The 18,986-nt window shown below is 44.4% G+C and overlaps 1 protein-coding gene across 3 annotated transcripts in view; it reads left to right on the top strand.

Moving 5' to 3' along the window:
* Positions 1-1,409: 1,409 nt before the first annotated feature.
* cica (capicua transcriptional repressor a) overlaps positions 1,410-18,986 on the top strand; it is a 50,242-nt gene continuing 32,665 nt past the window's right edge. For 2 of the 3 annotated variants that reach the window (XM_005752713.1, XM_013915835.1), the window contains exons 1-3: positions 1,410-1,613; positions 5,958-9,503; positions 11,323-11,599. In XM_005752713.1, coding sequence (XP_005752770.1) covers positions 6,156-9,503; positions 11,323-11,599 — 3,625 coding nt within the window. In that variant the 5' untranslated portion in view covers positions 1,410-1,613; positions 5,958-6,155. Of the gene's footprint in view, positions 1,614-5,516; positions 5,670-5,957; positions 9,504-11,322; positions 11,600-18,986 lie in introns of those variants that run through there. The other variant, XM_013915836.1, reaches the window with a different exon arrangement.

The raw sequence follows: 18,986 nt of genomic DNA, 5'->3' as shown, positions 1-18,986 counted from the left end.
CTGTTTGTTGTATGTGCAACAGTGCCTGTTTGCATGCTCGAAGAGGCTGTACACACACAAAAGTCGGTGCGTATATATGTGTGTGTGCTACAATCACGCACAGCTTATGTAACGCCCAGGCATGTTATAACTTCACTGCGCCTGCTGTGTGTGTGTAGGTGCCTGTGTTTATGTGTGTGCCCAGTTGTGTGTAGCTATGGAAGCGTGCCCGCTCGCCTGTGTGTACATGTGCGTGTGAGTGCGCCAGACAGACTGCAATGCCGCAACCAGCCAGCCAGCCAGCTCTGTATCATCACTGACCATGCTCGCCATCTGTGCCTGCAAGCTATAGAAACGGCGTGCCGCACTGCTACACAGCAACGCCATTAGTGTCTTAGGAAACTATGCCTCTGTGCTTCCATCACGTTCCGTGTTGTGCTGTATTCCTCAGGGTATATGCTCCTGCAAACATCTCCCACAGTGTATGTGTGTGTTTGTGCAGGGAGGCCCACAGTGTATATGGGTCACTCTCTCAGGAGCCATAATCCCATGTTTGGACCAACTTACTCACTGGGGTTTCACTCCTTCTGTTTGGCCAAGCTGATGGCAACAAGCATAATGACCTCACCACACCACTCGGTCATTGGCCTGCAGACCTCGGGCCTCTCAGCCAATAACAGATGGCTCTGGTGACGTATAGCCTTCAGTGGCTGTCCTGATTGGCTGAGGAGGCGGGACAAAGGGGCACTGTGCTTTTTAGAGCGCCTCTGATTTGCTTAGAGGGTGAAAGAAGAATGGAAGAAGGGAAGGGAGAGAAAGCATGAGAATTTGGGAGTTGGTGTTTTTTTCTGTGTGGCTCCTGTTGAAACTACACTCAACCTGTGGCTTACATGGATCACAGTGCAGCTGTGCAACACATGGGAACACATGCATATACATAAATAGCACACATGCAGCTAACGAAGCGTACTAAATCTGCTTTAGAAACTATGAGCTGAAGCTGGTGACCTGACATTTTGATCTTTATTAAATCTGATAATGCCATGGCAGTGATTTTTTTTCTTCACTGTCCACTAAAAGAAAGTCTAACCTTTAGTTTGACAAGCCACAGCCCATTTTTCTGCATTAATGTTTATAGCCAAATGTAAACGATAAATAATAAATAAATAAATAAAGGCAGGAGGAGAGAAAGGTTTCAGTCCCGTCCTGCGTGCCTGTATAGAGTCGCAGACATACCCACATAGCAGCTCTATTGGACGCAGCAGCCTTGCTCTCCGAACAGCTGTTCTGTGTTTTCCCACACTGTGATTGGCCACGATGCGCCGTCAATCAAATTTACTTTGACGTGCGGCCTCGCCCCTACTCGCCTTACGCGGCATCCTATTGGCTACTGTACGCGTTCGTGTTCCGCGATTGGTCGGACGGACTGGTTGTCAAGGCTTTGGGGCTTCATTCACCATTTTGCGACTGTAGTGTAGAATGTACAGGGCAGTAGTTTTTCCTCCTTTTAAGTTGCTTTGCCGGAGAAACATGAACGGCCGCTAACTGGCAGCTGCGGACGACTGGACACCCTGCCCTATTTTACCCAGCAAACTCATCAGAGAAACACACCGGGGTACTATACATGAGCTCTGGTGAGTACAGGCTGCCTACAAATCTTCTCCTGCAGCACTGCAGTGGGGCTTGTTGTGCGTTTGCTAACGTTGTTCATGTTTACCACAAACAGTATTAGCAGAGGAGCTGATCAGCACAGTTTGCGATATCTGGGTGGCCTGCGAAGAGACCGGAATGGGTGTCTTCTGCGAGAAAAAAAACAGGGAGCGGTGCGGCTTAGGCATAGTGAGCCTGAAACTTTTCCACGAGAAAATAGAACGCCATAACAGCCGTTGGACTTTCCAGAAACAGCGCTTATTTACGAAAAACCTCGAAAACTCCTCGCTTGTCATGCTTTCTTCCTGTTTTTTATTAAATCAGCGTGGCCATTTGGATTGATATGTGGTTTTAAAGCGCTTGTAGAGGCCTTTTTTTTCTCCCCTTGGGCTAGTTTGTGGCAACACACTGACACTAACCCCCCTCAAACCACCCCATGTAACACGGCTGCAATTATGCTAATAACGACGAGGGTGAATACTAAATTATCCTGGCAGCTTCAGCTATATTTTCACACGGTTGTCACTTTCGGATGGGCCAAACAAACGACTTTGTGTAGCTGTTTGTCGCTTTAAGGTCGTGTAAGCTGGCAGATATGGGCCATATATGGTGGCATTAAGGGTCAGTATGCCCGTTAAACCGGTTATTTCCCGGTTACGGTGAGTAGAGGATTTCCAAGAGGCCTTGTGTGTTTAGTTGAGGCCTGGTCGGTGCACGCCACGGCCTGCAGTGTTTGGAGTAAAACTGGTAGTAATCGCGGTACTACGAGGGCTTGACACGGCACTATCCAGCTAAAGCAGAGGTGACATCACCGCTTGTTGTTTGCATTTTGTGCTCTGGGGCCTTGTCTTGGTAAAGTTAACAGCTGTTATCTGCTCGGGTTTATGATTATGCATATATTGACCTGCCCTATCGTCATTACAGCTCTGTAGTAAGCCTGTTATGAACTTGAAAAAAACTTTTTAGATATCTGTCCACTAAATGTGGATTAGAAACGCACTTAGAAGGGACTGAAAGTTCACTCTGTCTATATTGTCATAGATATTACATTTTTGTATGCACACTTACTAGGAGTGTACTTGAGGTGCCACAATAACCTCAGTATTTAAGAAAATGAACATGTCAGTAATGCATGCATTGTAATATGGTAAATAATAGGTGAATTATTCTATTTTATATTATTTTTAGTATTACAGACTCTCATGCCCATCTCCATTCATAGGTATTTTGGTTTTCATTAATTTGCGAGAAAAGTCAATGTATAGTAAACAAAATTATAGATGCATTTGTCTTATAGCATTGCTTCTTATTTTAGTATTGGCCTACCCTGCCCAAATAACTTTGTAGACGTGCTGTGCAATGTAAGAACACTATCGGATATCATTTATTACAATGCGGGTTAATTAAATCTGGTTACGAGAGCCAAAATATCTGTAAGAGTTCACCTCTTGACACTGTAATCTCTCGCAGCTTCTAATAGTAAACACTAAGTGTGACCATAAACATCCTGTAGGGCATACAGTTTTGTATGTATGGGGAATATATGTCCTAGAAGGGTCACAAAAACCATGATTTTGAAAATTAAATATCAATAATGTGTAGTTCTTTTTTAACCAATATAATCCAAAGCTGCAGGTGTCTTCCATCATATTATGCTTATACATATGACCTGCCCTGTTGTTATTGTAGTTTTGTAGTGATCCTGATATGAACTTTAATCATAGGCTCTGCATATAAGAAAACTAAAGGATATTACACATTGAAGACATCATAAGGGACCGGTGTCTCTAAAAGGTCACAGCTTGACATTAGAGATCCTTGCCACATATTGTAGTGAGGTTTATGGCAGTGTTGGCATAAATGTTATTGAGGACATAACGTTTTGTGTGCACCAGGAATATATGTACTAGACAAGTCACGATAACCATGATTGTATTGTAAACACCTGCATTTTCAAACTCTCTCATAACCTCCATGCACTTCTAGTTTCATTAAAATATATTTTAACTACTTGCAGGATATCTATTTCAGTGTATAAAATGCCTAGAAAAAAATGAAAAATGGTTCAGTGTAACACAGACTAATTTCCTTTCCTATACTTGGACCCATGGTGCTTTTACATGCACTGGCATGCATACACCCCTCCTCAAGACTCTTTCCAAGCTAGGAAAACCTTGTTTGGGGTCATTTCTGATAAGACTGGGAATGTTTTATATCGATTAAAGTAAAGTAAAAATCACCCTATGATTCAGTTCATGCGTGATTTCATAATGATTTTGGCACAGTTATGCTAGAAAAGTGGCTTACACTTGAACAGACGCCTATTCAGACTAAATGATCCGTCAGTCATGTTTTTCTCTTTCTCTCATATGACTTATATCAGCTCCATGGGGCCTACAGTCGGTATTCACAACAGCTCAAATGCTATTCTGCAAGTAAATTACGACTGAACTTGTTACCCCGCTCTTTATGTGCGCCTGATGATTACATGAATGTGAAACATTAAAGCCACAGACCTACTTTACCTCCCATATGGACTCCCTTGCACCATATTTCACTGAGGTTACTGTGTGTTGTGTCATTTTGCCTTTAAGCTCTTATCGTACGGCCCATGACTCTGACACCAGCTGTTGTACACAGTGCACTACTGAGTAAACACATGTAGCATACCTCTATCGTGACCAAGTAAGGCCAGCTGCCAAATTATTTTATGGTGTCTGCTGTACAGTTGTCTGTCCTAAATAGGGATTTACATAGAGGCCAGTGATGGCTATGAGCTCTCAACCTCTCCGTGTGCACTATCAGCTATCAGCACATAGATGTTTGCTTTGTGTGATGTGTGTGTATGTGCGTGTGGCCTTGAGACAGGCGGCACTCATCTCTGAAAATGGATTTCTCTCCAGCCGATATGATGTGTCAGATATTAAAAGGACCTGAATGAATGCAAGCCTTCACAGACAAACAGGAAGGCAGCAAAAGGGAACAGAGACGAGCAGACAGAGAGACCGAGACTAGTGGGAGGACGAATGTAGAAACAGGGACAGGCAGGCAGACATGTAAGTTAACAGCCAAACTGTCACTGACAAGTAGACATGCCTAGTGGTTGGTTGATAGACATCATAACAGAACATTTTGACAGTGACCATCACAGCTGGAGTGAGGAATTACATGACAGAGTATATAAGGGCTGTGTTGACACTCCCTCTTATATACATGTTTCTGTATCTATGGAGACTTCACTTCCCAAAGAGATAAGCTAGAGACCACAGCAGCTACAGCCTGAGGCTAGTCCAGCGCACACCAGCCACACAGCAAACAAACCAGCTAAGTGATCACAGCTAAATCAATCTGTTTTACTTTCTAAACGTGAGTCTGAGCTGTGAATGAGGCTGGTGCAGAATAAGAGATAATCTGAATGACTCTGGCACGGCTAAGAGCGCTGCTGAATGACTCTGGTGTGGAATAGCAATTATTGTGAACAACTCTGTGTTTCTGGATGACTGCGGCACATAAACGAGTATAGAGACTAAGTGGAAGGAGAGGAAGGAAAACGGGGGAGATGAGAGGTAAAAAAAAAACCAAACAAACAAAAATCGATATTGTGGAAAGAGCGAATGCAGGCAAGGAGGATAAGAAAGAAAGCATAGCAAAGAGAGAGGGAGGAATAAAGTAACGGGAAGTTAGGTAATGGTCTTCCACAGGAAATGGAGTTAGTTGTAGGGGCGGATTGCTCTGCTTTGAAATACATAGATAAAGGTCGCCACTGAGAAAGAGAGAGAGAGAGAGAGAGAGAGAGAGAGAAAGGGAGGGTTTCAGTATGTGAGCAAAGAAGGAATTCCCCCGCCTCTACTGCCCGGGCCAAGAAGTAGTGTGTGCGTGAGTGTGTGAGAGAGGATTGCATGCAGAAAGGCTTGTCTGGGCAAATTGCAGAGTGCTCCTCACTATTTCCATGCTGCGCTGTAAGCCTACATTGTGTTTATCCTACAATATGGCCTCCTGTTTTCAATATGTACCTGGTATGGCTGTAGGTCTTGTGTAATGTGAGTAGAAACTGTTATGTAATGAATTAATGTGTAATGAATTTGTAGATGAGTCATGTTCATTACTACTCTAATACGATGGTGCATCATTTAGCGGGGAATACATTTCTTTAAATTATAATTTAACTGTTTGTTACAATTATTTTTTTTAATATCGTTGCTGTGTTTTTGTTTTTGACTATTTGCCGTTTTTAGAATGTTTTCAGAAATTACTTTGAGTTGTGTTTCTGTCTGAGTGTCTTTGCTGCACAGGAAACCCACACTCACCTGTTCTTCTCCTCTTTTCAGAGTCTCTGGAATAAGGTGGGCAAGTGCCGAAGTCGCGCAACGAACACGAGACAGGATGAGAGTGAGAGGGCCTGGCAGAGAAAGAAAATAGAGTGAAAGGAAAGGAGGAGGAAATAGCGCAAGAGAGGAACGTCAAGGAGAATCTCTGGGATAAATAAATAAAAGAGTTGTTTTGAGAAAAAGGAACTAGATGAAAAGATGAAGCCAATAAAAAAGCGCTCCCCTCCCTCCACCCGGGCTAAAGGAGGAAAGCGGCGAGGAGCGGGGGATACCTTGGAAGGAGGAGAGAAGAGAGACTCAGATGAGAACAGAGACAGAAGCAGATCTCCGCAAAACCGAACTCCCTCCTCCTCGTTATCTTCTAACTCACATTCAGAGTCTCCACAGGCGGACACATCCAGAGCGCGGGACTCTTCAGATGGGGAGGGGAGGTCTGCTGCCAGCAGCGGTGGTGGCAGCAGCCACTGTGACAGCAGCGGCAGCAGTTGTAGTAACAGTAGCACACCAAGCGCCAACAACAGTCCAAACCCCGCCTCCAGCCGGAAAACAGCCACCTTCAAGGCCCGCGTCCCCAAAAAGAAGTACACCTCCGAACACTGCTCATCTAATACTGCTGGTAACTATAGCAACCCTGCATCCAGCACGCCCCCTCCTTTTTCTCTGAGCCAGGAGTCAGCGGGTCCAGGAATCGACATCAGCGTCTCGCATTCTGACGGAAACGGTCAGAGTAGGAGCTTGATGGATGACTTCCACAGTCGTACCACCAGCAGGGAGGGGTCTCAGGACTCCCCGGGACCGCCAACCCTGTCGCTTGGAGGGGAAAAACCCAGAGGAGGTGAAGGAGTGACAGATGCAGAGCAGGTGTCCCCAAGCCCGCTGCCCCGCTGCTCCTCAACAGACACAGCCAGCGAGCACTCGGCTGACCTGGAGGTAGTTGGTGACACACCCCCTCAGATGTCGACACACAGAACGTCTAGTCTCCCTGACGCACTGTCCGATGCTCTGGCCAAAGGCCTGAAGAATCAGCGGATCCTCGCCCGCCAGCTCAGGAGAAGAAGTGATGAGGAGGGAGGAAGTGACAGGAGGCACGACTTGGTATTCCGGGCTGGCGTGGTCCGTAACGTCAGTGGTGAATATGGAAGCCTGGAGGTTCAGCTGAACGGGGAGAAGACGTTATGCCGCTATCCTTACCGACATGAGAGCCCCCCAGGGGTGGTGGACATTATCCTAGATGCCCCACCTCCTGGTGTGCATCCAGTACCTATAGGCACCCGTGTCTGTGTACCATTTGGGAACGACGAGGGCAGCGAGAGCCAATGGCAATGGTACCGAGAAGGTGTGGTGACACAGGTAGACCCACACCCTGCGGTGGCTAACCGCTACCGTGTCCTGCTGTCTGAAGAAAGGCCTCACTCTCTAGATGATGAAGAAAACAACAGGGGTGCTACCCAGGCAGTATGGGTCTCCAGACAAACACTCCGGCTTCTGGTGCCACCCTGGGACTTGGATTTGCCTTCTGCTGGTGGACATGAAGTAGAAGAGGGGGTAAGAGACAAGGAGAGAGATCGGGAGGAAAGGGAAGAGATGGATGTGGAGGTGAGACGTTTGAGTCGACAAATGACCCCGAGCATGGGATCAATGTTAGGGAGAGGAATGCCCTACCCAGGAATGGTTCCCGTTTCCTCCACATCGGGCCACAGCATCACCTCGCCCGTTACGCCGACTTCAGTCCTCAGCCTGGCTCCTGGGCGAGAGAGGGAAATCGAGAAGGACTTGGAGTGGGAGTCACAGAGAAACCATGGAAGAGAGAGGGAAAGAGAGCGAGAAAGGGAAAACAGTGTAAAGCAGCAGCAGCAGCATCACCCATATATGCCCCTCACCCCTGAAGAAGACATGGAAGTGTCCGGCATCAACATGGTCCAAGTGGGGCAGATTATATCTGGGGGCAAGCCTATGGCAGTTCCCCAACATCGTCACATTGTTTCTAAGACCCCGTCTGGCTACCTCAACCCCCATCCCCACTTGTCTGTGGTGCGAGGCATCGGGATTCCCCCTGCTCACATGACCTTGAATCCCCACCCCTCTCCTTCACCTGTCCTGTTAGGCCTTGACCCAGCAGCTGCAGCAGCCGCAGCAGCTGGAGCTGTCATTACCACCCCTCAGCTCCATCCTCTCCCTCCCATCACCTCTTCCACTACATCCTCCTCCAGAGTGGATAAGACATCAGGGGGAGGTTCTGCCAGCAGTGGAGCAGGTGGTGGATCCGGATCAGGTTCGACATCCTCCTCCTCGTCACGTTCCCGGACTCCGCTGACAGCTGCCCAGCAAAAATACAAGAAGGGAGACGTGGTGTGCACGCCGACAGGTATCCGAAAGAAGTTCAACGGGAAGCAGTGGAGGAGACTGTGCTCTCGGGAGGGCTGCTCCAAAGAGTCCCAGCGGCGAGGGTACTGCTCCAGACACCTCTCCATGAGGACCAAGGAGATGGAAGCCAGTGGAGGGGGTCGGGATCGGGGCGGCGCCAGCAGCACAGGGACCCTAACACCATCTGACCTCCGACTCAGCGGTGGGAGAGCCAGTTCAGAGTTTGACTGGGATGAGACATCACGGGAGAGCAGTGAGGCCAGCAGCCGTGGAGGAGACTCTCGCCCCCGCCTCGTCCTTCCCTCGCTGCTCCCCCAGGACCTTTCTCGCTTCGACTTCGATGAATGTGAGGCGGCAACTATGCTCGTCTCTCTCGGGGGCTCTCGTTCTGGCACGCCTTCATTCTCCCCCATCTCCAACCAGTCACCCTTCTCACCCACGCCATCCCCATCACCCTCTCCGCTCTTCGGTTTCCGCCCTGCCAATTTCAGCCCCATCAATGCTACTGCCTCACTTACCCCACGCCGCCCCCGACAGCTAAGCGGCACTAAGATGGGTACGCCAGGCGCAGAGAGAGAGCGCCATCTGTCAGGGATTGTGCCCACTTTTCAGACCAACCTGACTTTTACAGTCCCGATGAGCCCCAGCAAGAGGAAGTTCGACTCCCACCCGCCCCCACCGCTACCTGCTGTCCAGGACTACCAGACCAAACCTGAACAACAGCAGCTGGTGGGTGTTGGGGTGGTGGGAGACCCACCCATGGGCCATAGCCCTGCTGCCTTCAGAGTGCTCTCCCCCCAGAGTCAGCCCACAACACCTTCCTCACTTTCCTTCTCTCGTCCTCGTAGCGCCACCAGCAGGCCACCATCCTCTGCCGCCTCCACGCCTCCACCGATGTTAGTCTCTCCAACTCCTCCTTCACCACTTCCCCAGGAGCCGTCCCCACGCCGCATCGTGCCCCTCCGGGACTCCCCAGTCATTGTACGCAACCCAGATGTCCCCTTGGCCAAATTCTCCGATGGCCCGTCGGGAAAGAGAGAGAGAAGCAGGTCGAGGGAGCACAGCCAGCACACAGCTCCCCCAGGCCTGCAGGCCCCCGTCCCCATCAACGGGGCAGCCACCAACGGGGCAGTTCTCCTCCGCAATCCCACATCCACGCTCGTCCTGGTCACATCCAGCTCGGTAAGGGCGTCATTCTTTTTTTTGTGATATATGACTATGTACTGCATAGGGTCATAGGTTTGTATTTTATATCTCTAATATTTTAATTATGTCTTTATTAGCTCATATTATAGAGCATTTATAGGTGTTAGGGCAACAGAAATAAAGTGAGAAAGCTTTCTTAAATAACATACAACTGGTGTGACCACCATTTTCCTTCCAAAGAGTGATTGTCAAGCTAAAAAGAGCTCACATCCCAAACCCCACAGTTTTTATCAGTTTACAATGAAAAGGATCCGAGCTGTATTTTAGTAAAATAAATATAAGAAACCTTTGTTTGAGTGTTTTACTTATAATGATTCATTCAGCTTGTTTTCACTCCATATTTCTTACACCAGTTTGGCCCCAGTGGAGCTTAGTCTAGTCCTTCCTTCTCTTGAATTAATAAAATGTTACTTGCCTTGTGGTTTTCAAATTGCTGAAAACAAAAGATCAAACAAAATACATTTAAAAGTGAGAAACAATACCTCTTTCCATGACAGTTACTCAAGAAAATCCTGAAACCTTGAACACTTTAATGTAGCGACTTGTCATTTACTTTCTGCCAAATTTTGAACCACATCACTGTGTAGAAGGAAGCAAACATCCAACCGTAAGCATTAATGGTGACCACTCTGCTAAGCTGCCATGTTTGCCATCTGAGCACTTCTTCTGACTGGCCGGTGTGCTTCAGTTGGAAGAAAACATCAATGTTTGTGATTTTTTTTTTTGAGTAACTGCGTCACAGGGCTGTAGACTTAATTGAATTTTAATTTAGAGTAAAATTTTGGTTTCTCGCAGTAATAAAAACAAGACAATTGAGACAAAACACTTATTGTCCCACAATCTATTTTGCTGCAATGTTCTCCAGCCCATCGTTTTCCTTTACTTTTTCCTCTCCGTGACAGTCCAGAGTCACTCTCCAATAGACTGCAGGAGGTTTAGTTCATATGTATTTATTATTTATTTAGTTTTTAGTTAGTTTTTTGGTAAGTGAGGATCCCTAATGGCTTATGATTTCCAGAAAGAGATTTTCACATGTATTTTTGCCATTTTGCCTCTGTCAGTGAGAGGGTGGCTGTGGCTACAATGTAGCTGCCATCACCAGTGTGTGAATGTGTGTGTGAATGGGTGGATGACTGGTTGTGTAAAGCGCTTTGGGGTCCTTAGGGACTAGTAAAAAGCGCTATAAAAATACAGGCCATTTACCATTTACTTTGTTACCACAAACGTTTAATGTCATTATATTGAATAAAAGGCGTGTGACTTCTTGACAACTCATACCAAAGCGATCTAGATGGACAAGTGAAACTATAGGCCAAAGACAAAATAAGTAATTTCGAGGTGAACTGTCTCTTTAAAACAGCAACAATTTATGCAGGTCGATGTTTGTTTTAAAGATATGACTGGTAGACTGGTTTGCGTGCATTCCCAGACTGACTTCATGACGTTGACGTCAAGTCTCTGTTGGGGCCTGCTTGTTCCAAAGGTTGTTCTAACTAAAGAATAAATTTGGGACCAATCAGGTGCCTCTGATGATATTCGTGATGAATAAGAATCTCACCCTCTAAAATAGCCTACAATTGTGCATGGGACTGCACATCATTATCACCTAAACCTTGTACATTTTGTATTTTGAGCTGTGACACCCGGAGTTGGGCTAAGGAATCCATTAAAATGAGATTAAACAGTTTTGAAACCATTTCACACCTGGAAATGGCGTTACCAGCTGCAGGATGTTTTGAATAATCCGAGTTTCCTTAAAATACTATAAATATTTTTTTTGATGTCTCTTCCCCAGTCCTTGACTCCAGCCACAGGGGGCCACGCTTCCCTCTCCAGCCCCTCCACTCCTGGGTCCATGTCTTCTTCATCAAGCTCTGTGTTCTCCTCGTCTGGTTCCGGAGGCAGGGAGAGGGAGAGGAAACCCGAAGGGCATCAAGACGCCAGTGGTGGGGCGCTGCCACAGCCGGTAGCCTGTCATCCCACACCAACAGCCCTGCTGCCCCTCATACTACCAGCAGAGTCGCCTCACCCTGCTCCACGCAAGCAAATCATCATGGGACGCCCAGGGACCGGTAAGAAACGAGGGGAGGGGGAATGGGAGATCATTTCTTTGTGGTCTGAACCTCTGTTCTGTCAGATTTAGAGTCAGCTGAGCCACACAGCCTAAAGTGTGAAGAGATGTGCAGCTTGTGTCTTATGCACTCTGGCCCAGTACCTCTCACTTTCAGTATCTCTCTAGGATTACAGCTGTGTCATCAATGCTTTGGCTATGACTCACGTACACTTTACTATTGTTCCCTTGCTTTCAGATGGCTTTTTGTTTGTTTGTTTTTTTCTCTTTGTTTCTGTTTTCAGAAAGTTTATAAGAATTTTTCCACTGCTTTGGGCTTCGCAGAGGACTGGTATCTTCTTAGAAATGCTAGAATTTCACTTTTAAAATATTACACAGGCTACAACACGGAAAAGCAATTCCATTAATGTGAAATATACTCTTAGCAAAGAAGTGGAAGAGTCACAGATGAATAAAATACAGATGAAGTGGTTGTTTGTGTTTATTCAGAGGCATTTTCGACCCAAACTTTAGTTCATTTTAGGTCATACATGCAGTTTTGTTGTAGACTAAGGATATCGTACAGTACAGGGCTTTCAATTTGAATTTTAAAAAAGAATGCCTCCTTTAATTACTTCCCACAGGGGGAATTTATACACTTTGGGGACAGGATACTACATTGTTCTGTTCTTACCTCAGTCTGTGTTGTCGTTCTTCACAGAGTAAATCATTGCCATTCATCATTTCTACTGTCCGTGTGTTTTATGGCTTTCTTTTCCTCTTGCCTCCATGGCTGCGCTGGTAGTTTTCTGGCTTAGCTCGCTCTTAATGGCCATGCATTCATTACTGGTTCTGCTCAACATTATTATATCTCTGCAACTGTGTGTTAGAATGTCCCACTTTATATGTGCAGGAATTGTTTAAATCATATGCAACACCCACAATCCCACCCTGACATTCCAGCGGTGATATATTTATTTTCCTTTTGGTTATCAATGTTGTCTTAAATTGTACCATCGGGAGAGCCTTTACAATACCAGCTGTGCTGTAGTTGTGTGAAGATGCCGTTTTGCATGAGGGAGAAAGGAAAGAGAGATTGAGTGCTTGTCCATAATTGGTAAACATAATGAGGTCTGTAAGCTGATACTTATAAGAAAGAAGAATAGCTTAGAAAACTGCTTTCTAATGAGGCTTCTATATCAAGCAGGGTTCAGAAGTAGTGAACTCCATGGTTCTCTAAAGGTTGTAGGCCTGTTATAAATCACTCTTACTAAAGTCTAATAAGACGTGGATAACTCCGGTTCTCAATTGAGACAGATTGTGCCACTAATTATATTCCATTTAAGAGTCAACAGTACCTCACAGATTATCCATTATAGGGCAGATTTGCTAATGACAGAGAAAGTGCAAAACCCCCAATGACTGTTGGGATTTACAAAAGAGGTGCAGTGAAAAGTTAGCAATATTTGGAGGGGTAATTTTATACTCAATGAGGTGTTCAGTGCTCGAAATGGTTGCAGTAGTTGCCACTATGAGTGTTTTTGAAATTTCAGGAGAATCAGGGATATTTTCCATCCTTGTCCTTCCTCACATGGAGTGAATAGTCTGTTTCAAACACATTTGCATTACTGGAACTACGCCTTGTGGTTTAGGTGAAGGAGCTGCCTGCAGAGAGCACGCAGGAGGGAGTGCACATGACACCCACTCTTTAGTAATGAATGCACTGGACAATTATCTGCTCTATTCTCACATCAGCACAATCTGACATCGCACAGATGTTGTATTGGGGAGCTGGCAGGTTGAAGACTGGCAAATGCCCGATCTGCATGTGTCAGACTTTTGCATTCTCACGTGGATTTCTGTTGGGTGATGTGAAGAATTCAGGGCTGCACTGCATGTGTGAAAACAGCTAATTTATTTGGAATAAGTGCGTAATCGCTGATCAAGTCTGAGTGTGTGCCTTGGCTATCCACTGGCAGTAAATTTAGTCTTTAAAGTAAGGGCGCAGTTGAAAGTACCAAGTAGAAAGCTTCACTTGAGTTGTTAGCAGATTACTCGAACCTTCATCAAGCGTGCTCTTGGTGGATTATGCTGGTGATTACTGAAATGAATCAGCTCTTCCTGTGTTCATAAATCGCCCGCCTCAACTTTCCCCTTCCTCTGGACCTTATTTGTGATTTTAGCTGCACACTAATGTGCACTCTGTAAGCTGGATTTATAGTACTATGTTAAATCTGTGGTTTAAAATCTATGCTACAGCCTACAGTGTAGCTTGATCTCCACAGAAATGTAACTACAGGTTACAGCGACATGGATCTCACAAACTGTGACAGGTCTGTTCAGTAATAATATGCAGCGCAAATGCATTTTCTTTTCTTAGGGTTTTAGTTTTAGCTATCTTGCTCAGTAGGCTGTAGATGTTAGTTTTTTGCCAGTGTAGACATATACACAGAATATGTGTAGACTCTGTTTGTTGTGAATCCTTTTCTCCTTCCTGTGATTCAGTAATAGTAACTGTTGTTAAAGATTTATTAGCTCCAAGCCCATCATGAACGGCTCGTTTTCACTCCTGATGGCAGAGCAATGCAGACACACCAGGGTGCACCAAATATAAATGCAAACAGTACTGCACTACTACTACAAATTAGTATTGCAATATTCTAACTGTTGTTATCTATGTGCACTAAAGATGGGGACGTAACAATTCTGAAGCTAAGACCAAAACCTCAGTAAAATATTTTGCATTATCCATTGTTCCCTGACCCAAAGCAGAGCTGCTCGCCTGACGAAAGCTGTAATGTTCATGCAGTGAGGGAAATATAAACACATCAGAATGACTGAGTTTATTCTTTGTTTAAGAGCTAATTATGATCAAGTGATGTGGACTGTGGTAAAAAATGATTCTCTATTTTTTGTTGTTGCTTGTGTAATAACCAGAGTTGCTTACAGTTTTGTATATTTTTATTAGTTACATTGTTTAAAAATGTTTTGTTTCTATTTAGTTTTATTTAGTTTTTGCTAGTTTCAGTTTTGGTGATTATTATAATTAGGGGCAGATTTAAAGAGTCCAGAATAGCTGGGTGATAGGTTACAGTCATGCAGTGATCCCGGTCTGAGATGACTCTAGTTGTGTTGGCAAATGTAACCGTGCTGACAAAGACTAAAACTATAAAACTGGGGAAAATTTGCCGAGAATTTTATTTTATTTTCAGTAGTTTTGTTTTCTTTCTTTTCTTTCTTTCTTTTTCAAAATCTAATTCTTATCTTTATTTCAGTTAAGTAAAAGGGTTTTTTTTCACAGCAACTTTTAGATTACTGTGTTTAGTTCACTATTATAACCTTGGTTTGAACTAAGCTGTAGTTTTTGCAACACAACTACTAGGCAGCTAGGAAGAAACCAGAGCACCAGCACTGATCCAACAGAAATTGTTTATAACACATGAGACAGAAAGTAAAATTAATATCATTTTCTAATTTCACTCGACTGTGACTCTTCTACCAGAAGCTGAGACCAGTTTAAATGAATCTTCTCACCCAGTCAGGTGGTGGGATGTAAGAAAATTGGCTAGCGAGAAATGTAGGTGCTTGGGTTCATCATCTACTTTGTGCTTGTTTCCATGCCAACTTTGTGATATTACAGCCTGGGCAAGCTCAGAAATGTTACTTTGAATATATGAATGACGAAGATTGTTTCCATTTAAAATGCCTGATTTCTCATTTTGTGTCATTTTGATGCAGCACTTTGTAAATCTGAAAACTGAAAGTGGAGGATATTGGCAATTTATAGGTTGGTTGGTTTCACGGTTGATAGTGAGATGATGTAGAAGCAGAATATTTTGCACAGGCAGTCACGTAGACGAGGATAAACATAGACATAGCTGCAGATTAGTTTAAGGCAGGGGTTCTTTAAGTTTTAACGACTGAATGAAGGGAGCCATGATACGAATGAAGGCTACAGAGGATAAATGCACACATCAGACAAAATAATGCTAAAAGCTGACATTTATTTATTAAACATGAAGATAACAGAAAGCTTCATGAGAACCTGCTGACAGAGAGAGTAAGAGATTGCCTGTATACCACATGAACACGTTATTTTTAATCATTAGTTTTATTGGGATTAGTATTAATATGCTTAAATGATTGGAGAAGTTTAGCACATCAACATAGCGTCTCTTACCTGTGGCCATTTCCTCCTGGCCAGAGTTTTCTTAAAGCCCGTCTCCATCTCCGTCTCTGACATGTCAAGGGTGGATTGCATGCGATCTTAGCTTGGACTTGTTGATGGTGGAGAAGGTTTTGTTTTATTTATATGTCAAACAGAGAGGCCACTCTCTTTGTATGCTTGTTTAAGTGCAGAGTGTCGACACTCGGAGTCCGTCAGTGCTACGTAGAGCTTTGTTCAAGGGGAGAGTGTCAAAAATATGTGCATTAGCTGGTAATGTTGGGTGCTTTTATTCATGTCTTTGTTCCTAAGTAAACAGCAGTTCTGATATATGTATAAAGAACGTCTTTGTCATAAAGTAAAAGTGTATTAACAGCAAAAATTGCGCAGTAGAGCCACTGTCTGTGGTTCTTTCTCTTCATCGTGAACTTTGCTTACATTTCCTTTCCTCTTTAAACAATTAATTAGCATTTGATCCACGTGTGATGTCATCCCCATCAGGCTATGTGTTTTTGGCTTTTTGGTATCTGTAGCCTTTGCATTAATTGTACTGGTTGTATCGTGTGTGCAAACAAAATGAAACCTTGAATCCTGCACAAGCCTGAAGGAGTCATTGAAACTCACTGAGGTCGATGAGTAATGGCCTTTACGGCCTATCGTGACTTCACTTCTTGGTCAGTCGCTCTAGTGTTAAGGTTGCTGGTTTATGTTTCAAAATGCATTTGTTGCTTTTAGGTTGTTTGTAATGCAGTACAGATCTTGGTATTTGTATTTTTCGGTGCTGTTTTTCAAAGGGGAGATAAAATCGCTTTCAATATTTGGTGTACCCACAGGTCAGTAAAATATTACTGAGGGCCACCAAAAAAAATTTGTTCTTCTAGTGGGCACTTGAAAGTGGCTACAGAAGCAAGTTAGTCCCCACAGATAAAATGTTAAAATGTTGAACTCTACATCAGAAATAAACATGTTTACACCCTGGCACCGCAAACTATTTTGGTCTTTATTGATAGTTACCACATATATATAAACTGTATGGGGGTGATTGTTTTTTAACTCATTCTCTTGGATGCTGGTGATGAGGCTGAAAGTTAGGTTCAATTTCAATTCAGTTCAATTTTATTTAGACAGCGCCAAATCACAACAACAGTCGCCTCAAGATGCTTAGTATTATAAGGTAGACCCTACAATAATATATGCCGAGAAAAACCCAGCAATCATATGATCCCCTATGAGCAAGCACTTTGGCAACAGTGGGAAGGAAAAACTCCCTTTTAACAGGAAGAAACCTCCAGCTGACCCAGGCTCAGGGAGGGGCGGGGCCATCTGCTATGACAGGACAAAAGAAATGCTGTGGAAGAGAGCCAGATATTAATAACAAGTGATTCAGTGCAGAGAGGTCTGTTAACACATCGTGAGTAAGAAAGGTGACTGAAGAAGAAATACTCAATGCATCATGGGAATCCCCCAGCAGCCTACATCTAATGCAGCATAACTAAGGGAGGATTCAGGGTCACCTGATCCAACCCTAACTACGTGTATGCTTAGAGGCTTGGCTGCTTACATTGACAGCTCTCCTCATTAACTGGACGCATTGAAAACTGGTCCGATCTGCTGTGATTGGGGCATTGGTGCCTTTATAGCATTTTTAATGCAGTTGTCTGACAAATAATATGGTTTTGCTGTGTAGTTATTTGTCTAGTTTGTGCTCCAGTCTGGATGAGTGAAATTGTGCAGCTTAATTAGTATATTACTATTACTAGGTAATAGTTTATGGATGCAGCTCAACAGAGTTTCCCCTCATCCAAATATGGTAACTTCCCGAACCAAGATGCCATTTTTCCAGGTGCAAAAATGCAGGATTCAAAAGGTGGAGTCAAGAAAATGATGGATGGGTACAACTGTGTCTTTGTCCATGTTTTATGTTCAGTCTACACTTTAAAGCCATGAACACAAGTGGCAAAACTATCAGCTTTGCTTCTCGAGGATCTTTGAGTTCCTTAAGTTAGGATTTCATATCCTCCTTTGTGATTAAATGATAATATCTTGTCTTGAGTCAAATGTTAAAAATGACTTTAAAGTGAAACAGTTTCTTCTGAGGAATGAATATCGAAAGCTTTGATACATCAGTCGCTCTGGCAACCACTCAGACCCGCTGCTCGCTGTGTGTAATCTGTGACTCAGTGTGTGTAGTGTCACAGTTATCGAGTGTGCAGCGGGTGTCACCCTTTTTATATGTGTACGCATGTGTGTGAGCACGCGTGTGTGTAAGGGAGTGATAAGGGGTGTTTCACTTTAAACTTAAAAAGGGCGAGAATATCGACATGTCTAGACATGCAAGACTGAGAGCGGGAGTGCAGAGAGCAACAAGGACATTCACACCTCCTACACACAATACACACACAGACACACACACAAACAAACATGTAAGCACGCACACTCGTTCCAGACAATCAACAACCTCAGACAGGGCATTAAGGGCAGGTCCAGCGTGATATGAATGTGTTTCATTGCTCTCAGCAGAAAAAGGAGCAATCGTATTGCTGGCGTGTTGTCATGGATACACTGTTTCCACCGGTAGAATTAGTGCAGTAAAGCGTTCAGGCCTGAGCTGATTACTGGTGTGCACTTTTCTCTCCCCCCTCTCTCCTTCTCTCTCTCTATCACATTCCTCGCACTGCTGCTAACAGCCACCTGCCTCTGTAGCGTAACGTTTCCTCCGCCATACATTTTTTAAAACACCTAGAGCCATCGCGGGCCCAGAAACAAACACAGAAGAAGGCAGAGCAGGCCCCACGGCTGAGATCTCTCCTAAATATAGCCCAGCTCAAGTGCAGCTGCATTAGCATCACAAGTTTCATTACTGCTCTCTTTGAGTGCATCTGCAGTCTTTAGTGACGGAGAAGAAGGAGGAATAAGAGCTCAGAAGTAGCTCAGGAGCTGTTTTATTGCTATACTTTCCACCCACGGGAGTGATTATTAGGAAAGGTCTAGTGGTAGTAACGTGCAGTCATGGGTCAGATGCATAGTTTTCCCCACTTTAAATCGTGTGCAAGTCTTTATCAGTTCAGCCTTTTGCTTGTCACTAAACCAAGTAAACCAATAAAAACATCTGATGTAGATATCCGAGCAGTGCTTCTCTGTGATAGTTTCACAACTCACTACTGTCAGTAGTTGATCAGTGCACTTCACCTCTTCCGGGTGTTAGCATTTCCTTAAAATGTTCAAAGTATCTCTAGCCAGGTTT

Source organism: Pundamilia nyererei, unplaced genomic scaffold, assembly GCF_000239375.1.
Source record: "Pundamilia nyererei isolate P.nyererei 1_Seehausen unplaced genomic scaffold, PunNye1.0 scaffold00374, whole genome shotgun sequence".
Taxonomy (NCBI): Eukaryota; Metazoa; Chordata; class Actinopteri; order Cichliformes; family Cichlidae; genus Pundamilia; species Pundamilia nyererei.
The sequence above is the reverse complement of the archived record's forward strand: the minus strand, read 5'-3'. Positions and strand labels throughout refer to the sequence as shown.